We start from the raw sequence: 22,125 nt of genomic DNA on the forward strand, positions 1-22,125 counted from the left end.
GTGCACATTATCCTTATCTTTTCACTCAAGATTTCCCTTTAGTTTTTGTCCCATCTCAAACATGTGTGCCTTAACCTCCCTTTTAAAACACTTCACTTGGGCGTGCTAGATAACTAAAGCAATCTACAAATTTCCTTTCACGTGACATGGTCATTGTTGTATTCACTTATTATGTACACGCATGCCTATACTGGGGGGATATGCATGTCCTAGTCATCTCATAGATATGCCTACAAGAATATTATTCATGCAAGTAAAGAAACAACATGTACACACGAGTGCTATAGGAAAAGATCTCATTATTGTACCCAGCTGGTAGCTATACATTTTGAACAATAGGGAGGGACCCGAGGGCCCCAAAAGTAGGCCTTTTCTTTGTAAAATTATTACGTCACTACAATAAGGTACCTCTAAAGAAATAAAAATTATAAACAAGTCCTTTAACTTTTGCACACGTGACCCTAAGGATGCAACCAATAACACAATCCAATCATTATGTGAAAGCACAAGTGCTCCCTAGGTGGTTTTGATAATTGATGACAACATATCTCTTGTTGGACTAACATTTCGATCTAGCATGTTTCAGATAAGTTCAACAATGGAGTGGCATGGACTAAAGGTTGTGGGAACTCCTTCAAGATGCTAAGGACAAAGGATTGGCTAAAGCTTCAAGCTCAAGACTCATCATTTTACATTTTAGTGATCCAAGATCACATTGAGTCTTTAGGAAAAGCCAATACTATCAAGGAGGGATGAGGTGTTGCTTAATGAGCCTCTTGCTTCATGTGCTTAGTGATATGCTCCAAAACCCTCAGCTACTTTCCCACTTCCACATATGACCTAAACCCTAAGCCAAACTCGGTCCTACCGATTCTTCCTATCCGGCGCCACCGAGTTTCACTTGTCATAAGCCACTGCCAAACCCTAATCAGTTCGGTCTCACCGATGGGATCTCGGTCTCACCGAGATGGGCTTGCAAACTCTCTGTTACCCATTGCAATATTCTCGGTCCCACCGAGATATGCAATCGGTTCCACCGAGTTTTGCTTGGCCAAATCTCAGTCTCACTTATTACCCAAATCGGTCCCACCGAGTTTGAGTAATCGGTCAAACTGAGTTTTGGATTTACCCTAACCCTAGCACATCGGTCCCACCGAGTTGATCCAGTCGGTCCCACCGAAATCTCTAACGGTCACTAGGTTTACCTTTTCGGTCCGACCGAGTTTGTTGATTCGGTCCCATCGAGATTGGAAAACTGTGTGTAACGGTTGGATTTTGTGTGGAGGCTATATATACCCCTCCACCTCCTCTTCATTCGATGAGAGAGCTATCAGAACGCATACACCATTCCAACTCATATGTTCTGAGAGAGAACCACCTACTCATGTGTTGAGACCAAGATATTCCATTCCTACCATATGAATCTTGATCTCTAGCCTTCCCAAGTTGCTTTCCACTCAAATCTTCTTTCCACCAAATCCAAATCCTATGAGAGAGAGTTGAGTGTTGGGGAGACTATCATTTGAAGCACAAGAGCAAGGAGTTCATTACCTACACACCATTTGTTACTTCTTGGAGAGTGGTGTCTCCTAGATTGGCTAGGTGTCACTTGGGAGCCTCCGACAAGATTGTGGAGTTGAACCAAGGAGTTTGTAAGGGCAAGGAGATCGCCTACTTCGTGAAGATCTACCGCTAGTGAGGCAAGTCCTGTGTGGGCGATGGCCATGGTGGGATAGACAAGGTTGCTTCTTCGTGGACCCTTTGTGGGTGGTTGCTTCTTCGTGGACCCTTCGTGGGTGGAGCCCTGTGTGGACTCTCGCAACCGTTACCCTTTGTGGGTGGAGCCCTGTGTGGACTCGCGCAACCGTTACCCTTTGTGGGTTGAAGTCTCCATCAACGTGGATGTAGGATAGCACCACCTATCCGAACCACGGGAAAAACATCCGTGTCTCAAATTGCGTTTGATCTCTCCAAACCCTTCCCTTTACATTCTTGCAAGTTGCATGCTTTACATTCCGCTGCTCATATACTCTTTGCATGCTTGCTTGATATGTATTGTGTGTGTTGAAATTGTGCCTAAACTCCACTTAAACCGAAAAAGCTTAAAAATTGCAACTTTAGCATTAAGTGTCTAATCCCCCCCTCTAGACACATCTACTTCTAGATCCTACAAGTGGTATCAGAGCATTGGTCTCCATTGCCTTGGTTTAATCACCATTGGAGGAAGATGGATGTGTCTACTCTAGGGAGTCTTAGACATAGAGTGCCTATTCTTGATGGAAAGTATTTTCATGAGTGGAAAAATGAGATGCTTGTAATCTTCAATCAATATCGTTTGAACAAGTATATTGCTAGCCCTTGTGCACTTCATATTGATCCTTTGCATCCTACCCTAGATGAAGATATTGACATGATTCGCAATCTTAGAACTATTGAGGTCATCATTAGAGGATTGCCCAAAAACTTGATTGCTAGTTTGCCTACTCAAAATTGTGCCTATACTATATGGAAATTTCTTGAGGAACGATTTCCCGATCATTCCTTGAAAACTTTGGATGAAATTTTCCATAAATCTATTGCCTTGAGTAAGATGAATTCTAGTGATCCTAGTTTTGGTAAATGTCTATTTGAACTTACCAATCTTAAGCATGCTAAAGGAGATGTTGGAATCATTAATGATATCATATTCAAAGCTATAAGAATTCATAAAAGTGACCACTTTGATGATCATTTATCTAATGAATTACCCTCTCTAGGAAATGATGAGTCACAAGATCATGATGAACATGAATATTATGATGATGATGATAGTGACTTCGATCTTGATGATGCAATGAGACATTTTGGTCTTATGGCAAATCTTCGGGGATATGAATCAGGAGGAAAGGAATGGGTTCTTGATAGTGGATGTACTGATCATATGACCGGAGATGAAGAGATGTTTCGTGAGCTTGCTGAAAATGACGGCCCTCGAAAATATGTCACCTTTGGTGATAATTCAAAGGGTAAAGTGGTTGGCCTTGGTAAGGTGGCCATCTCACATGATAGTTCCATTCAAAATGTCATGCTCGTTGAATCTCTTGGCTACAACTTACTTTCAGTATCTAGACTTGCTGATTTCGGTTTGAATGTCCTATTTATTGAGGTAGATTGCCAAGTATTTCATCGAGACAATCATAAAATGGTCTTTACGGGTATGTGTAGAGGTGATCTTTACATTGTCGATTTCTCTAAAAAGGCACAACCTAAAACTTGCTTTGTTGCTAAATCCTCAAAAGGTTGGTTGTGGCATAGACGACTAGGTCACGTTGGCATGAGAAACCTTGACAAGCTTATTAAAGGAAATCATATCCTTGGAGTCAACGATGTCATATTTGATAAGGATAGACTTTGCAGTGCTTGTCAAGCAGGTAAACAGGTTGGAGGAAGACATCCCGTGAAGAACATCATGACCACAAGGAGGCCACTCGAGCTACTTCACATGGATCTTTTTGGTCCCAACGCCTACAAGAGTCTAGGTGGAAATTCCTTTGGTCTAGTTATAGTTGATGATTTTTCAAGATTTACGTGGGTGTTCTTTCTTAATGACAAGTCGCAGGTCCAGAAGATCTTCAGAAACTTCGCTAGGAAGGCCCAAAATCAGTTTGATGTGAAGATCAAGAAGATTCGGAGTGACAACGGAACGGAGTTCAAGAACGCAAATGTGGACACCTTTCTTGACGAAGAAGGGATTTCACACGAGTTCTCGGCTACGTACACACCTCAACAAAATGGAGTTGTTGAGAGGAAGAACCGGACGCTCATCGAAATGGAAAGAACGATGCTTGATGAATACAAGACGCCAAAGCACTTTTGGGCAGAAGCGGTTGAGACAGCTTGTCACGCAACAAATCGCTTATATCTTCACAAGCTACTCGGCAAGACGGCATACGAGCTTCTCACCGGTAACAAACCCCAAGTTGGATACTTTCGAGTATTCGGCTCAAAGTGCTACATTCTTGATAAGCATCGTCGTTCAAAGTTTGCTCCTAAATCTCATGAAGGTTTTCTACTTTGTTATGGCTCAAACTCTCACACTTACCGTGTCTACAACAATTTCACCCGAAAGGTTGAAGAGACGGTAGATGTGAAGTTTGATGAATCTAATGGCTCGCAAGTAGAGCAATTGCCAATTGATGTAGGAGACAAAGACCCTTCAGAAGCAATTCAAGACTTGTCCATTGGCAAAATTCGTCCAACGGAGGTGAAGGAGAGTACTTCATCCGTCCAAGTGGAAGATTCTACTTCACGACAAGGTGAACCAAGAATCGACACGGAAGCATCCACAAGTGGGACACACCAAGATGAAGAAAACGAGGAAGTACGTCAAGATGAACATCAACAACCTCCTTCTCCACCACGACAAGAGAACGACGACGTCAACAATGAAGAAGGCCAAGAAGAAGAACAAGATGAAGAAGATGTTCAACGAAGACCCAAGCAAAAGCTCTCACGAGTTCGAGCAAGAATTGCCAAAGATCATCCCGTCGAGCAAATCCTCAATGATATACAAACCGGGAGAATCACTCGCTCAAAAACTCGTTTAGCTAACTTTGGTGAAAACTATTCATTCATCTCTAGCATTGAACCTATGAAGGTTGAAGAAGCATTGGAAGATCCGGACTGGATAAAATGCTATGCATGAAGAGCTACATAATTTTGAGAGAAACCAAGTTTGGACATTGGTCGAGAAGCCCGACAACAACCACAACATCATTGGTACCAAATGGGTGTTCCGCAACAAGCAAGATGAAGATGGACAAGTGGTTCGCAACAAAGCACGTCTCGTCGCCCAAGGGTACACACAAGTCGAAGGTATGGACTATGGTGAGACGTATGCTCCCGTTGCTAGACTTGAGTCCATTCGCATCTTACTTGCCTATGCTAATCACCATAATATCACCTTGTACCAAATGGACATTAAAAGTGCTTTTCTAAATGGTGAAATAGAGGAGGAAGTTTATGTCAAACAACCTCCCGGCTTTATCAATCCTAAGAAACCAAATCATGTTTACAAACTTCACAAAGCTCTTTATGGTCTTAAACAAGCTCCTAGAGCATGGTATAAATGCTTGACCAAGTTCCTTACTACAAGTGGTTTTGAAATTGGTAAAATTGATTCTACTCTTTTTACTAAAAGGGTTAATGGAGAACTATTTGTATGCCAAATTTATGTTGATGATATCATATTTGGTTCAACTAACCCTCTCTTTAGTGAAAAGTTTGGAAAGCTAATGTCAGAGAAGTTTGAGATGTCTATGATGAGTGAACTCAAATTCTTTCTCGGGTTGCAAATCAAGCAAACTAAGGAAGGTACATTTGTCTCTCAAACAAAGTACACCAAGGACTTATTCAAGAAGTTCAATATGCAAGAATGCAAAGGTATGTCTACACCCATGCCTACTAGTGGACATAATGATTTAACCAAAGATGGTGAACCGGTTGATCAAAAGGTTTATCGCTCTATGATTGGTTCATTGTTATACCTATGTGCTTCACGTCCCGATATTATGCTAAGTGTGTGCATGTGTGCACGATATCAAGCTGCTCCTAAAGATTGTCATCTTAAGGCTGTGAAAAGGATAGTGAGATATTTAATCCATACACCAAATTTTGGCATTTGGTATCCTAAGAGGTCTTCTTTTGATCTTGTTGCCTATTCTGACTCGGATTATGCCGGAGACAAGGTTGATAGAAAGTCCACTTCGGGTACTTGTCAATTTCTTGGTAGATCTCTTATGTCTTGGTCTTCCAAGAAACAAAACTCGGTATCCTTATCCACCGCCGAAGCGGAATACATTGCCGCCGGTTCATGTTGTGCTCAATTACTTTGGATGACCCAAACTCTTAAAGATTATGGGATTTATGTGAAACACGTTCCACTGCTTTGTGACGATGAAAGTGCTATCAAAATTGGTCATAATCCTGTACAACATTCTCAAACTAAGCATATTGAAGTTCGTCATCATTTCATTCGAGATCATGTTGCTAAGGGTGACATCAATCTTAAGCATGTTCGCACCGACAAGCAATTAGCGGATATATTCACTAAACCACTTGATGAGAAAGTGTTTTGCAGGTTGAGAGGAGAATTGAACATCATTGATGCTTCGAACTTGGAGTAGAAACTCCATTGGATACATGCAAGACATGAGCTTATGACTAATCCATGATATATCTCTTATGATAACTATCTTATGTCTTGGATATATTTGCACCTTGCATGTTGCCTAACCCATGTAGGTGCTTGGTTGAATCTAATTCCATGAGATTGCGACTCACTCACATCTTGAGCAATCTCTACAAGACCAAGACTCTACACAATAGTGGTTGAAGACAAGGAAGCACAAAACCATTCAAACATATCCTTTGACAAATTCTATGTTAAGCTTCATGATTGTCATTTTTGGATACACAAGTGCTCTTCCTTGCAAGAACTAACCCATGTAGGTAGATGAAATCAAACTCCAAGTGGTGCTCCCAACTCTTGATGAGCTACATCAACCTTGAGCACCCACACAAGTTCAACTACATGAGCAAGAACCACACCACCACCCAAGGTATGTTATTCCATCTTAGAGAAGCTTTACTCCAAGACATGAGTCAAAGCAACTTAACAAGGTGAGAATACATCTAGATGCTTAAACGAAAAATGGTAACCCCATTTTGAGCTTAAAACGATGAGTATGACCTACGATCAAGTGTCCTCACTTGACTCCTAAGTCAATATACTCTAACATAGGTGACTATGTCACCGCCCAATTCTAGATGAAGTTCTCTTGTGTTCTTTTCTGAGTTATTGCATTTGTCCCTTGCATATTTGTTTCCTTCTTTTTTCAAACAAAAAAAACTTCATCTAGAAACTTTCACTCTTTTCTTTTTGATTTTTGTTCTGCATATTTCTGCATCAAATTCCTTGCAAATCTTTCAGCTAATTCATTGCAAATCTTTGTGAGATCTTACTTGACTAGTGAGCTGAGGTGAAAAGTGTTTTTCTCTGTGATGAACTCGGTTTCACCGAATTGCCATTTTTGGTCCAACCGAATCCCTTCGGTACTACCGAAACATGCCACTCGGTGCCACCGATTTCGCAACAGGAAAAACAGTTTGCCACATATTCTATATTTCTTCTGATCCAGCTCCACTCAATGAATCTTGTCCTCTACAAGCATCACAGTTTTATTCCCTGCTTTGTACTGAATCTCAAGGACCAAACCTATTCGACGGATTCCAGGAAAAACCTTCTTGGAAATTGATGTCAAAAGGGGAGAGAGAGATCACATCAAAGCTTATCATCAGGGAGAGAGAGATCACATCAAAAGCTTATCACCTACAAAGGAGAGAAAGTACTAAGGGGGAGAGAATACTCAAGGATCCCATATATTAAGGGGGAGAAAGAAATCTCCAAGGGGGAGAGAATACTCAAGGATCCCAGATGCTTGATGTTCAAGAGGAGAGATGCCACATGTCTTTTTGGGGGAAAGACATGTTCATATGAACTCATTTGAATTAAGTTCTATTCATATCTTTCAGCTCTGATTTTCTGTTTCCTATCTTCTCCCAATATCCCATGTAAGATTCAGGGGGAGCAAGACACCTAAGGGAAAGAAATCAGTCAAATTCATTGCATATCTTTATTCTTGGGGACATGTTGAATTCAATGTGGTACCTTGTACTCACTCTCTACATGTCATCCCAGTCTTGGTATTCTTGTGGTTTCTTTTGTTTGCTCTGGCTAGTGGACGTACCTGTGTTATCTAACCTTGTTTGTGCAGGTTCATTCCATCCTAAGCCAACTCAAGACCACAAGGTAAGTATATGCATCAAAATCATGAGTATGAGGAGTTCTTGCTTATGTACATACTGTTTGCAAGAAGGACTCATGAGCATGAAGGTATTTTCCTTGATAATCTTTTGCTCTGATGCATATGGCCAAGATGCATGTAACACATTGCCTACTCTGTCATGGTTATGCTCTCACATGTCTCTATATTTCATATTTACATGAGTGCATACATGTAGGGGGAGCCTATGCTTGTTACATGTCCTTCCAAAGCTTTACTTGCTGTTCTTTATATCTTTATCTAAAGCTTTGATGTATGTTGCCATCAATTACCAAAAAGGGGGAGATTGAAAGCACAAGTGCTCCCTATGTGGTTTTGATAATTGATGACAACATATCTCTTGTTGGACTAACATTTCGATCTAGCATGTTTCAGATAAGTTCAACAATGGAGTGGCATGGACTAAAGGTTGTGGGAACTCCTTCAAGATGCTAAGGACAAAGGATTGGCTAAAGCTTCAAGCTCAAGACTCATCATTTTACATTTTAGTGATCCAAGATCACATTGAGTCTTTAGGAAAAGCCAATACTATCAAGGAGGGATGAGGTGTTGCTTAATGAGCCTCTTGCTTCATGTGCTTAGTGATATGCTCCAAAACCCTCAGCTACTTTCCCACTTCCACATATGACCTAAACCCTAAGCCAAACTCGGTCCTACCGATTCTTCCTATCCGGCGCCACCGAGTTTCACTTGTCATAAGCCACTGCCAAACCCTAATCAGTTCGGTCTCACCGATGGGATCTCGGTCTCACCGAGATGGGCTTGCAAACTCTCTGTTACCCATTGCAATATTCTCGGTCCCACCGAGATATGCAATCGGTTCCATCGAGTTTTGCTTGGCCAAATCTCAGTCTCACTTATTACCCAAATCGGTCCCACCGAGTTTGAGTAATCGGTCAAACCGAGTTTTGGAATTACCTTAACCCTAGCACATCGGTCCCACCGAGTTGATCCAGTCGGTCCCACCGAAATCTCTAACGGTCACTAGGTTTACCTTTTCGGTCCGACCGAGTTTGTTGATTCGGTCCCATCGAGATTGGAAAACTGTGTGTAACGGTTGGATTTTGTGTGGAGGCTATATATACCCCTCCACCTCCTCTTCATTCGATGAGAGAGCTATCAGAACGCATACACCATTCCAACTCATATGTTCTGAGAGAGAACCACCTACTCATGTGTTGAGACCAAGATATTCCATTCCTACCATATGAATCTTGATCTCTAGCCTTCCCAAGTTGCTTTCCACTCAAATCTTCTTTCCACCAAATCCAAATCCTATGAGAGAGAGTTGAGTGTTGGGGAGACTATCATTTGAAGCACAAGAGCAAGGAGTTCATTACCTACACACCATTTGTTACTTCTTGGAGAGTGGTGTCTCCTAGATTGGCTAGGTGTCACTTGGGAGCCTCCGACAAGATTGTGGAGTTGAACCAAGGAGTTTGTAAGGGCAAGGAGATCGCCTACTTCGTGAAGATCTACCGCTAGTGAGGCAAGTCCTGTGTGGGCGATGGCCATGGTGGGATAGACAAGGTTGCTTCTTCGTGGACCCTTTGTGGGTGGTTGCTTCTTCGTGGACCCTTCGTGGGTGGAGCCCTGTGTGGACTCTCGCAACCGTTACCCTTTGTGGGTGGAGCCCTGTGTGGACTCGCGCAACCGTTACCCTTTGTGGGTTGAAGTCTCCATCAACGTGGATGTAGGATAGCACCACCTATCCGAACCACGGGAAAAACATCCGTGTCTCAAATTGCGTTTGATCTCTCCAAACCCTTCCCTTTACATTCTTGCAAGTTGCATGCTTTACATTCCGCTGCTCATATACTCTTTGCATGCTTGCTTGATATGTATTGTGTGTGTTGAAATTGTGCCTAAACTCCACTTAAACCGAAAAAGCTTAAAAATTGCAACTTTAGCATTAAGTGTCTGATCCCCCCCCCCTCTAGACACATCTACTTCTAGATCCTACATTATGCAAGTAGCAACCTCATTGGGGATGCATTGGCCACCGTCTCCGACCAAATCCTCGCTGACAATGGGCGATGAGAAAGGGCCTCAAGCTGGAGGTTGAAAGAGGCACATTCGAGGCTCCTCTTAGGACAACCTTCAGCTTAGGTGGTCGAGGTCAATGCAACAGTCGGAGGAGAATGATGAACCACCAACTTAGCTTGCAATCCCCAAAGAGCACCAAATTCGATAGGGAAAAACACAGATCCATCTCCTCTATGACCCCACGGTGGAGAAGAAAAAGGGGAGATGATGTCGTTGTTGCCCAATCCAATGCTATGTTGAGCTTATTATGGGAGTTGTCTCCACATCCACCACCCTCCACCATGGAAACCGACAGGAGGCGAGAACATGCCTCCTACTGACACCGTTCATTGGCATAAAAAAGTAGCTCTATATCGGCATAGAGACATATGTCGCAAATGGAAACACCTAACCTAGACCTAATTAAGCCTAAAACTACTACCTACAACGATGACCCAACAACCCCTCTGATCCTCACTCCAGCTGGCAACACCATCGTAGGAGGGAAAGCAAGATAGGGAAACCTCTCGAGGGAGGGCGAGGAGGGAGGAATGGAGAAGAAATATGAGCGAGTCATTGTTCTGGGAACTATTTAAGTATGTTATATTTACATATCATAAATGTGTCCATATCCTATATTCTTATAGCATCCGCAAAGTGTTATCTTGTGGGTAGAAAACTATTCACGTCATCAACTAACGACACATCATACAAGACACGACGACTTTACTCTGGTTTCTTGAAACCTTACTTGTCTATCATGTTTCTTCCTTTGTAAAATTAGGGGGTTACTTTTTAAGTCAGTGGGTGTAAGGTTGTTATAAACTACTATACCAAATATATGTTATATGCATCTATATATGATGTAGAGGCCCAATTTAATACACTATTGGTTTCCTTAAAAAAAATAGAAGCATGACATGGCAACTTGCTAGTACTAAATATCTAGAAAACCCTGCAACCCTAGGTCGTGTAGTCGTCATGCCATGCAGAATTATTTTCATTGTTCAACCATTAAGTTTCTTTCCTTCATCTTTGATTTTTGCCGCTAGTCTTGAACTTGTATAACTCAATAGCTTAATACGAATACATACAACTCCCTTACATGGTTAAAACAAGATATCACTAAGTGTACTCAAAAGTGAAGCTATCTACGAAAAACTGACAACCATGCATAATACCCGTTGTTGCTCTTTTGACCCCACCCAACTAATTAAAGGCACATTTCACCATTCTTTCTCATTAAACATGAAGTGCTCAACCTTCCGATATGATAAAATTTGAAATGTCCCCAAGCTCACACATTCTCGTGTGAGAAGACATGAAGATATATACTACCCCACACTATATGAAGGAGGACATCTATGGTTGTTTCTCTATCCACACATTTGCTCTTTCTCATTGATATTGGGTACGTCCAGTGCCGTCCCACAAATCAACAAGGAAGAATTATCGTGATTCCTCCATTTAAAACTTGTTTTGGATTGAGAGGGGGAAATGTTCCACCAGCATCATAAGATCAGTTGGAGCTCACCCATTGAGGCCTTGTTCGGTAAACCTTTCCCCCAAGGGGAATAGAGAGGATTGGAGGGGATTTTGACGGTTTTTGACTCGTGGGGATTTAACCTCATTAAACCCCTCTCAATCCTCTTCAAATCCACCTCAACCAAACAAAGCCCTCAAGGAGGCAACGCCCGTAAACTTTCTAATGGCAAAGAGAATGGAGTATGTGGTGCCAAGAAAACATATATTTTTTACCTCAGCTCTGGTATCTCCAGAGGGAGAACCTCAATAAATTTTAATTGTACCAATGGAATGTGAAAGACGAAGAAGACAATTGTACAACGAACATGCCATAAAAATATTGAAACCATAGTTCTGAAACCGCCAAGCCCCCTCTACTTCACTAGTCGGTCAAATATGAACAAGGATCATCTACCCCTATTCCTTCTCAGAGACGACATGGCTTAGAGTAGGACAACAAGGAAGAAATACGAAGACAGAATCAGGTCCGACCTCTACATTGTTATTCAAAGGAATTAAGTGCATAGCCACTAAAGCACGGACAACGTGAAGATATGACGTGGCCTGGTTTTCTCTTCCCAATTTCTCCGACCAACAAAGTTGGTAGATACATACATGAAGAAGACACATTAGTGAGTGTGAAGTAAGATGAGAGACATACCTGGATAGAAAGAAAGAGGGAGAAAACTAGCCTTTCCCTCCCAGACAGGTATATATAACCTCCATAGACGGAGGATTAATTCAAAATTTCATAGGATATTGATTTAAGAGAAAACACTTCAATCTATCCGCTAAACTAAAAGAAACAACATGGCAAACTAAATTTCAAAAATTTCACCTAGCCAAAAAAGGCAAATGGGAGCACGTGTTCATTAGGTGCCATAAAAACATTTGGTTTCAGTCGATTAGCTCAGAGCAGTTGGATTGGAAATGGACGGCCATATCACCATCTTCTTCCTCCAAACGTTTTCCTCCCCACGACCTAATATCCATCTTCTTCCTTAAACTGGATGTCCATGTGCCGCATACGGCAAATGGTCTAGCAGTCGGCCTTCATCACACTCCATCGGTGGTGCTGCCGCGCACTCCTCGCCGCCCCACCCTCTTTCGTTGCCTCCGTCATGCTCCCGCTGCCCCAACCATCTTACTAAACCTCCCCGGGCACCAAAATTTCTACGTGAACTAGCCCCCCCTAACCCGTCAACCTTCGGCTCCCCACCACCGGTAGTGTACCAACCCAACGGGCTAAGCGGTCCAATAATGCAAATGTTCACATAAACATATATTTTCACTATAGAAACTTAATTTTCTCTATGCTATACATGCCATGGGGAAAATCGAGGGTGGTCATAGACCATCCTGTCCACCCCCTAGCTACCCACCCGCCCTCCACCTGCAACGTCGCTGGTGCGTCGACGCTCCTGATCAAGGCCTTGCCTGTGTCCCCCGTGCCTCGCTGGCGCTTGTCTCGGAGCCCCCTATCTTCAACCTCGGGCCTACGCCTGGGTCTCTCGTTAGAATCGACTGACCCAAAAGAAATTTTCAGCCGATGAAAGAGCATTTGGGAAGGCAAATAAGAAAAACATTCACCCATTGGATTCCCTCCCTGCCCCACCACACCAGATGCTCTTAAATTATTCTCACCAAGAACTAAGCTCTCTTTCTGAGAATTAGGGTACAAACCAAGGGGGGCTCAGCAAAACCTATTGATAATCACCAGTGACTCACATCATCATGTGACCAAAAACCCCATTTGGCGTCCCCGTCACCATCCTCATGGCCCCCTATAAATACGCTCTCCATTCGGCCCTCATTGATTACCCATTGCGCTTCCTTCACCCTCCCAATCGCCTGCGTTAAACCCACCCAAGCCGCCCGTCACTAGACCCCACATGGACTCCGCCTCCGCCTCCTACAAACTGCAGCTCGCCTGCGCCGCGCTCGTGGGCGCCTCCGCGGCCGCCGCCTCCGCCTACTACCTGCACTGCCGCGCCGTCGCGCAGCTCAGCGGCGACATCGTCCGCAACTCCGCCGCCGCCAAAGGCGACCGGGAGCGGCGGCGCCCACGCGAGGCCGCCGGGAGGAACCCCCCTCCCCCGCGCCGCGCCGCCGCCGGCTCCTCCTCGCTCCCCGACCTCTCCTCCATCTACGCCGCCGGCGGCGTCGCCAGGGGGTACCCTGTGGAGGAGTACGACGACGGCGATGGGGAGGGGGTGGGGCCGTACGTGGACGAGGCGCTCCTCGCCGCCGCCGCCTACATGCAGATCCCCACGGGCTTGCCGAGGCTGCAAGTGGGGCCCGAGGGTACGTTTGTCTTTATATATACTGTTAACTGCACGCGTGGGCAAGCGCGGCTGGCTGGGTGCGGCAGAGTGGATAGGACTGGGGCTTGCCTTGAGAGCGCTAGGTTGTGAAATGGCTTGCGGTTGGGAGCAGTTTGTGTGAGGTTTCGGACCGGGTAGCAACAAGACTAGTGTAGTACAGACTGTCGGTATGATAACTTAGTGGGCTTACCCCCTTGCAACAAGAAATAAAACGTGGCACTCTTATCTTATAAGCCCTGTTCAAGAATTCATCCGATTAACCAGTTAACTTGCCGATTAATCCCTACTCGTAGGGTCACCGAGTATCCGATTAACTGATTAATCACCCGAGTAATTGATTAAATGGCCGATTAACTTGCCAATTAGCCTATTAATCCCCTACTCCCCAGCCAACCGAGCAGCTACCAGTTAACGATTTCCTCAACAATGCTTATAAGTGTTCCTGCAGTAAACATTTAGTGCTAAAAATTATGTACTCTACGGACATAATTCAGATGGACTTTCTGTAAGATAAATTCAAGCTCCCTGGCTGCTCAAGAAAAATATAGCTGTTGGTGCCATGACAGGGTGCTTAATCATCAGGAGATAGACTTGTAAATGTCCCTTTTTTTTTCTTTTCTATCTATGGTAATGCAGTAACAACTAATGATCAATGCAGGCAATAAACAAATCGTTCGTTCGGGTTCAAGCAGACGGGTTGGATTAATCAGACCAAATTCACCCAAGTCCCCTTTTGCTAGTGCAAGTACTTTAGAGAGTGCAGAGGGGTCAGATGAGGATGCCGCGACGAAAGTCAACGGCAAACTTGATAATGGCTATGCGAGCACAAATGGAAATCTTGTAAGTTCCAATCACCCAGTTGCCATCCAGTTCTACCTTTTCTTGTCATAATTGTTAGTCGCTTACTGGCTTACTTATATGCTCATCTTCTATATATTTTTATTTATGCTAGGGTAGACTTGACATAAATTTTCATATCAGAAGTCTGCAGATCATGAACATGAAATAAGTGAATTTATGACTTAACATTGTTTCATACTATTGAGCATTAAGTTATTCTTATTGTTTCATCTGCTCTTGTTTCTAGAGTTTTATTTCCTTTCCTGTCATTTTGACTTCAATAGATGTGATATTTAATGAGCTGATGTATCCGCATAGCCTTGCTTTATGCTTACAAAAATGAATCATGATCACTGGAATGTATTTAACAATCTATAGTGAACAATTGGGATGCATTATAGAAGGCCTGAGCATCAAACATAATCTTTAGCTTCTGAAAGATGTGCTAGAATAATGTCAGCCTGTTTAATGTTACTCAATGGTAACAACCTTTTGTCTGGTAGTTACTCTACAGTTAGTAACGTTGCATAATCAATCTTCTGGCTAGATTTTGTCATAATTAGGATTTAGGAATGCAATAGCAGTATTGTTTGCTGATATGCACCAATTCTGTTGAAGGCATATATTCTTCACTTTCTTTTGGTACACCAACTGGAAGTCTGGAACTGATCCGAAAAAAGTTACATTTTTACGTTTAATCCTTGAACAGGAGGGAGAACACAAAGGAAATTCAGTTGTGGAGAATGGGGCTGGAACACCATTAGATGCAAAAAACATGACTCGGTCTCATAGTATATCCAATGATCTTCATGCGGTTCAACCTGATCCAGTTGCTGCAGATATTCTTCGAAAAGAACCTCAGCAAGAATCATTTATCAAGCTGTTAACTGCACCTCATGGTATGACAATTGAATATATACAACACTGCTAAAAATTGTATGCAATGAAGTTAACTCTCCTGCAAAAGAAAGGAGATATTAGTTGTATTTACAAGCTTGACAAGTGCAGTTTGTGTTTCGCAAATACAGTGCATTTTTCTAACAGAATATTCACATGTTATACCCAATGTGGATATGTAAGATTTCTCCATTTCAGTCAACTTTCTGCAAGTAAAGAACATTGTTAAATCGTGCAAATGCCAAATTGTCATTTCCCTTCTTGATTTGCTAGTGATCCTTTTCTTTTGAATGCACACAAGCTAACTTAGACACGCTCAAGATTTGTTTGTTATTCACATGAGTAGATGCTTCTAAACTAATCATCTATTTGTTGCTTTCTCTCCAAGAATTTCTGACCCACTGGGTTGATTTTTTGGTACCATATATGGGTGAAAGGTTATTAAATATTATTTTCTGTCTGATGCCAGAGATTCCATCTCCTGATGAAATAGAGGTCTACAAAATCCTTCAGAAGTGTCTCGAGTTAAGAGATTGTTACCTTTTTAGAGAAGAGGTCGCTCCATGGGAGAAGGAGGTCATAAATGACCCCTGTACACCAAAACCTAATCCTAACCCATTCACTTTTGTGCCTGAACCAAAATCAGAGGTAGCTTACTTCTGCTTGTTTCATTGTCCCAATACCTTTTTTTGTCTGTTTTGCCTTGATTTCAACTCTTGATTGTGGTTTCAGCATGTTTTCCAAATGGTCGATGGTGTTGTCCAAGTCTATGCGGATAAAGACCGTAAGCACTCTTGCCAGTTTGCTTTATTGTTCTTAACTAGGCTATTCCAGCATCCTATGACTCATTTATTTCTCCCTTTTTCTCAGGTACGGAAAGGATTTATCCTGTTGCTGATGCTACAACCTTTTTCACCGACTTACATTATGTTCTCCGGATGACTGCCGCGGGGAACACAAGAACTGTCTGCCATAACCGATTGAATCTTCTAGAACATGTAATCATGTAGTCACTTATTTTGTGGCCTGAGTGATTCGGTGAAATCATTTGAAGCTCTCCTATCAGTCTTTTGTGTGATATAGGTTTTTATTCCCTTGCAGAAGTTCAAATTTCATCTGATGTTAAACGCGGACAGGGAGTTTCTTGCCCAAAAAACTGCACCACATCGTGATTTTTACAATGTTAGGAAGGTCGACACTCATGTTCACCACTCAGCATGCATGAATCAGAAACATTTGCTGAGATTCATCAAGTCCAAACTGAGAAAAGAACCTGATGAGGTACATTTATGAATGTTATTCTGAACACTGCCGTACTTCCTTTTAGTAAATATAGCATGACCGTTGACTTATAATCACAATTATTTATGATCTGTCAATTAGGTTGTCATTTTCAGAGATGGTACATATATGACTTTGAAGGAGGTTTTTGAAAGCTTGGACTTAACTGGGTGCGTTTTGCATTTTACACTGTGTATATGTAATGCTGATTCCGCTGCCAGTTGGTTAATCTTTTTTCTTGTTTTTTTCTTAGGTATGACTTGAATGTTGATTTGCTAGATGTCCATGCGGACAAAAGTACGTTTCATCGTTTTGACAAATTCAACCTTAAATACAATCCATGTGGCCAAAGTAGGCTACGGGAGATTTTCCTTAAACAGGACAATCTTATTCAAGGTATTATTTGTTTCGAAGTCATATTTTTTCCTGGATGGCTTATTTATGTTATTGGCACTTTTGTGCAGTTTCCACATATTGTTGCAGAATGCCATGTTTCCTGTTCTATATTACCATCATAGTTTCTCCTAAACCTTTCACCCTGTGGAAGTCCTATGAAATGTATGTATGCATGTTTATATAAAAGTCAGGTAAATTTGTCTTGATGTACTGCACCTTTGCCCCTTCACTATGATCACATCCAAACTAGTGCTTTTATTGACAATTATGCATGTGTATTGTGTAGTATGCAACTTCTGATGAATTCCGATCAATTTTCTGATAAATTACTTATATCAATCACTGAGCATTAAAAAGCCATGTGTGTTACCAGTACTTGATATCGGCTCAAGCACAATTCCACAAATTTAGTATTTACTCAGGCGCATATGATTAGTACACAGTTAGGACCTTGTGAGCTAAATGATTGATGGTGTAAGCCCAGAAAGTGTCAATTGATATACTTGCTAGTCCTCTTTGTTATAGCCAAATGCCAACAATGGTAGCTAGAGCTTTTAAGCTGCTGAGCCGCGTAGTGGTGCAGTTATACCACTTAATGCTTACTGAGTGTGAGCAGTGTTTGTTGCTCTATAAGTAGACAAGAAAACATCATGAGATACTTTCGAGAAAAAAATACACGGTCAGGTTAATACATCATTATATGGCTCTTCTTTTTGTTGCAAAATGCTGACGTGTCAGTGTACATCCAGACCAAATAACATGTATTTATTTTCTCCAGGGCACACTATTGTTTTTTTTTTCTGTTATATGTTTCACAAGGTTCTCTGGCCTAAACTAGGCCTAGTCCGAACTGATTCTTATCAATTAGCTTCCCAGATAAACACTAAATATTTTTTGCAAACTCAGCTTATGAGCTCCTGTGCTTATGAACTGCAAGCAACCACCCTTAGCTTCAGCTTTTCTTTGGTTGCGTCTTACTGGTTTTGCTTTTTATTGTGATTAGTTCTTATAATCACTTCATCAAAAAAATTAATGTTCATGGTAAATTTTGAGATATTTATATTGCTATTTGATTTAAACTAGGACGATTTCTTGCTGAGCTGACGATGCAAGTTTTTTCTGACCTTAATGCAAGCAAGTATCAGGTAAAACTATCAGTTGGATTATTTATTTTCCCCGTTTCTTATGCAGATGCAACTCTTTTTTGAAATGTTTGAACTTAGTCTACTCTAATTTGCTTCACCAGATGGCTGAATATAGGATTTCAATCTATGGGAGGAAGCAAAGTGAGTGGGACCAACTTGCGAGTTGGATAGTAAACAATGAATTGTACAGTGAAAATGTTGTTTGGTTGATTCAGGTACCCTTTCTCCACTTTTGCTGGTATTTATTATTACCTACAACAAGAAGTTCCTATAATTTCTTGCAGTCGGGGAACTGTACTTTGCAGACCATTATTTCTGTATAGTGACTTCCCACAGCAATCTGGTACTGCCTCCGTTCACAAATATAAGATGTTTTGGATATTTCAATATAGACTACATATGGACTGAAATGAATGAACAAACACACTAAAACGTGTCTATATACATCTGATTCACAAAAAAGTTAGAACATCTTATATTTTTGAACGGAGGGAGTAGTTGGTAAAATTTGTTCATCCTTCTTTTCTTGGGTGTTCCATAGTATATTTTGGATGTTTTCCGCCGTTTGCTCTTTGTAACAAATATATACTTGAAAAACAAACTGTGGGTGCCTAATTATGTTGTCCATCAGTTTATCTAGTGACTGCACTGAACAAATTATTCTTTCTGCATGAACAAAGTCCTCAAAATGTCCATGGATGCAGAGTTGGTATTTTATTCATTATGTTCTGATATGCAGTATCCCATGTAGATAATTATTTTCTCGTACTGTTTTGCAGATTCCACGCTTATATAACGTGTACCAGCAAATGGGCATTGTTACATCATTTCAAAATCTTCTTGACAACATTTTCCTTCCTCTGTTTGAGGTTACTATTGATCCAGCTTCGCACCCGCAGCTTCATGTCTTCCTAAAGCAGGTACAGAAACTCTGTTGTCATCGTTTTTGATTTGGATGCTTATCGTATCCCTGTTGTGTTTCTTGTCCCCACACGTGTCTGCCATTACCATCTGCTGGCTGCTGTTTATCTGCTTTTTATGTAAACCCAAGATTGCTAATCACTAATGTAGAACAAGTCTGCAAAATAACTTTGTGAAATCTCTGTGTAAAAATAAAATGAAACATTCAAGCGATAGATTTTTTGAAACAAACTGTAGGGAAGCCCCCATTGTATGTATCAGAAGTAACCCAAATGCACATCCATGAGACTTGAACAAAGGCGGTAGGCTTGTTTCAAGTGCTCACTTGCTGTCAGTGCTATGGATGGTCCTGGTATTAGTTTGAAATACACATGGCATTACTAGAAAGATCATGTTTATTTGAAACATATACTATTTAATTTGCAACATCTGGAATCGCCTAAACTGGTTAGATTATCTTAGTTTTCTGCATAAAATATCATAGGTTAGATTTCGCCTAAACTAGTTACACAACCATCTATACCTCCCATAGCATGTAAGCTAGTTTCCATTTCATCTGTGAACTATGAACTTCCAATTCTTCAGAATATACTTGGTCGATCGAACAACTGAGTTGTATGTGGGTGTATGAGGCTGAGCTAAGGAAGTACTGGGGGCAAGTTGATTCTCACCATTAACTAGATGAATCTGTTGGTTATAACAATTGTCTTCTTGGCCGTTGCAGGTCGTAGGGTTAGATTTGGTTGATGATGAGAGTAAACCTGAAAGGCGTCCAACTAAGCACATGCCTACACCTGAAGAATGGACGAATGTCTTCAACCCGGCATTTTCATATTATGCATACTACTGCTATGCTAACTTGTACACACTGAACAAGGTAGGCATATTCGTCTTCTATCTTTACATGTTACTAGTAAGTAATTCATATATTCAAAACTTCAATTTTCAGCTGCGTGAGTCAAAGGGGATGAATACTATCAAATTCCGTCCACATGCCGGTGAGGTAAAATATCTTCAACATTCCAGTGTTCGACTCTGACATTCCGGATTTATGCTTTCTCTAATTGGTATGGTCATGCAGGCTGGAGACGTTGATCACTTGGCAGCAACATTTCTTCTTTGTCACAGTATATCACATGGAATCAATTTAAGGAAGTCTCCTGTGCTTCAATATCTGTACTACCTTGGTCAGGTAATACTGCCTGTTTTGGTGTTTCCATCATAGGTGTAAATTTTGAGAAATTTATTATGTGGTTGCATTCTTTTAATACTGTGAACTTACATTTTTTAATGTTTAACTGATGGTGCTATTACTTTTTCACAAATTGCTTTTGAATCTTATCAGATTGGTCTGGCAATGTCCCCTCTCAGCAACAACTCCTTGTTTCTTGATTACCATCGGAACCCTTTTCCTATGTTTTTCCAACGAGGACTGAATGTCTCGCTGTCCACGGATGATCCATTGCAAATTCATCTGACAAAAGAGCCATTGGTGGAAGAATACAGCATTGCTGCCTCGGTACCCCCTCTTTCACTATCCTTCCTTTTTTCACGTCATGCAAAAGTATGTATGTGCTTGTGCATAAATGTGTGTTATTCAGTATGCACATACGCCTGTCTACATAACTTGAAATATGGTACAGAACCAGTGCATTCATGCACAAAAAGCATCACGAGCTCATAATCATTGTGGTATTGTTTCAGCTATGGAAGCTCAGTTCTTGTGATCTATGTGAAATTGCGAGAAATTCTGTGTATCAATCAGGGTTTTCACATGCTCTCAAGGTAAGCAGACCTCCTTTTGTTCATTGGTGGTTCTGAGGATTGCCATGTTATGTTCACGACTAGAATTCTCATTAAAAAATTGAGCAAATCCTTGCTTGCTAAGTTAAGTAGATGTAAATACAGGAAAACAGCAATGACCCTTTGATCTCTTTGCAGGCACATTGGATTGGCAAGAACTACTACAAGAGAGGCCCTTCAGGGAATGATATCCACAGAACGAATGTGCCCACCATCAGGATTGAATTCAGGGACCTGGTATGCACATCTTTTTCCTTCCCTCTTTTGTGTAATGCAGATTCGGATGGCCTTACCAGTCCTTTTCCATAAACCTTAACTAAGATTCTGGCACATGATTTTCAGATCTGGAGAGACGAAATGCAGCTCGTCTACCTCAACAACGTCATCTTGCCTGACGAGGTGGACCAGTAAGAGGCACCTAGGTGTATAAGCTGTAGCCGTCGTGGGGGATGAATCATACTTCCTCCAGATGAATACCATCTCACCAAACAACCACCACCAAAGTGGAAGAAGAAGACCTACAAAATAATTTCAGATCGCAGGTGCGGCTCACCATTGTGCTAGACTAGCATTACAGGGAGGCAAGTGCTCGGTGTGAAACTGTCGCCCTTTTCGCCTGTAAAGGATTGTAATTAACAAAGGATGCTGTGACTGTTATAACAATATATTGCTAATAAAGTGATGCCGCACTGTTTCGCTCTGACAGAAAATGTACCGAGGAAAGAGTTTTATTGCTAGACCTATTGCTGAACAATCGAAAATTTGTATAGGTGAATAGGTCATGGTAGCATTTTCTTGTCATCGGTATTGATATTATGGGGTACGAAATGACTCAACCTTTGGGTGGTAGACGTGTGACGAGTGGTATCCTTGTGAATCAGCAGAAAATGTAGGCCTACGTCACTGTGCGACCTGGCTTTGTGGGCAGTTGGTCTTTCAACATGAATGCGTGTAAAATCTTGCCTAGATGAGCTCACAGCAAAAAATGTAAAATATGACAAAAGAAAAACATGATAGCATTTTCTTCTTTTGAGAGGAAACACCAATATTTTCATTAACCAAACGGAAAAGAAACAAGTTCAAAGT

The 22,125-nt window shown here is 41.6% G+C and overlaps 1 protein-coding gene across 1 annotated transcript; it reads left to right on the forward strand.

Annotated features, from left to right (window-relative positions):
* The first annotated feature begins 13,242 nt into the window (after nt 1-13,242).
* Nucleotides 13,243-21,749, forward strand: LOC147991403 (putative AMP deaminase). The gene is made up of 19 exons (XM_087522597.1): nt 13,243-13,736; nt 14,415-14,596; nt 15,306-15,495; nt 15,963-16,141; nt 16,226-16,277; nt 16,364-16,491; nt 16,595-16,774; nt 16,877-16,944; nt 17,028-17,170; nt 18,254-18,315; nt 18,417-18,530; nt 19,095-19,235; nt 19,961-20,113; nt 20,186-20,239; nt 20,318-20,428; nt 20,582-20,755; nt 20,941-21,021; nt 21,178-21,276; nt 21,382-21,749. Exons 1-19 carry the CDS (start codon nt 13,325-13,327, stop codon nt 21,448-21,450), a joined length of 2,592 nt encoding a protein of 863 aa, XP_087378723.1. The 5' UTR covers nt 13,243-13,324; the 3' UTR covers nt 21,451-21,749.
* Nucleotides 21,750-22,125: the final 376 nt, after the last annotated feature.

Source organism: Triticum urartu, chromosome 1A, assembly GCF_056163025.1.
Source record: "Triticum urartu cultivar PI428250 chromosome 1A, HENAU_Tu73, whole genome shotgun sequence".
Lineage (NCBI taxonomy): Eukaryota > Viridiplantae > Streptophyta > Magnoliopsida > Poales > Poaceae > Triticum > Triticum urartu.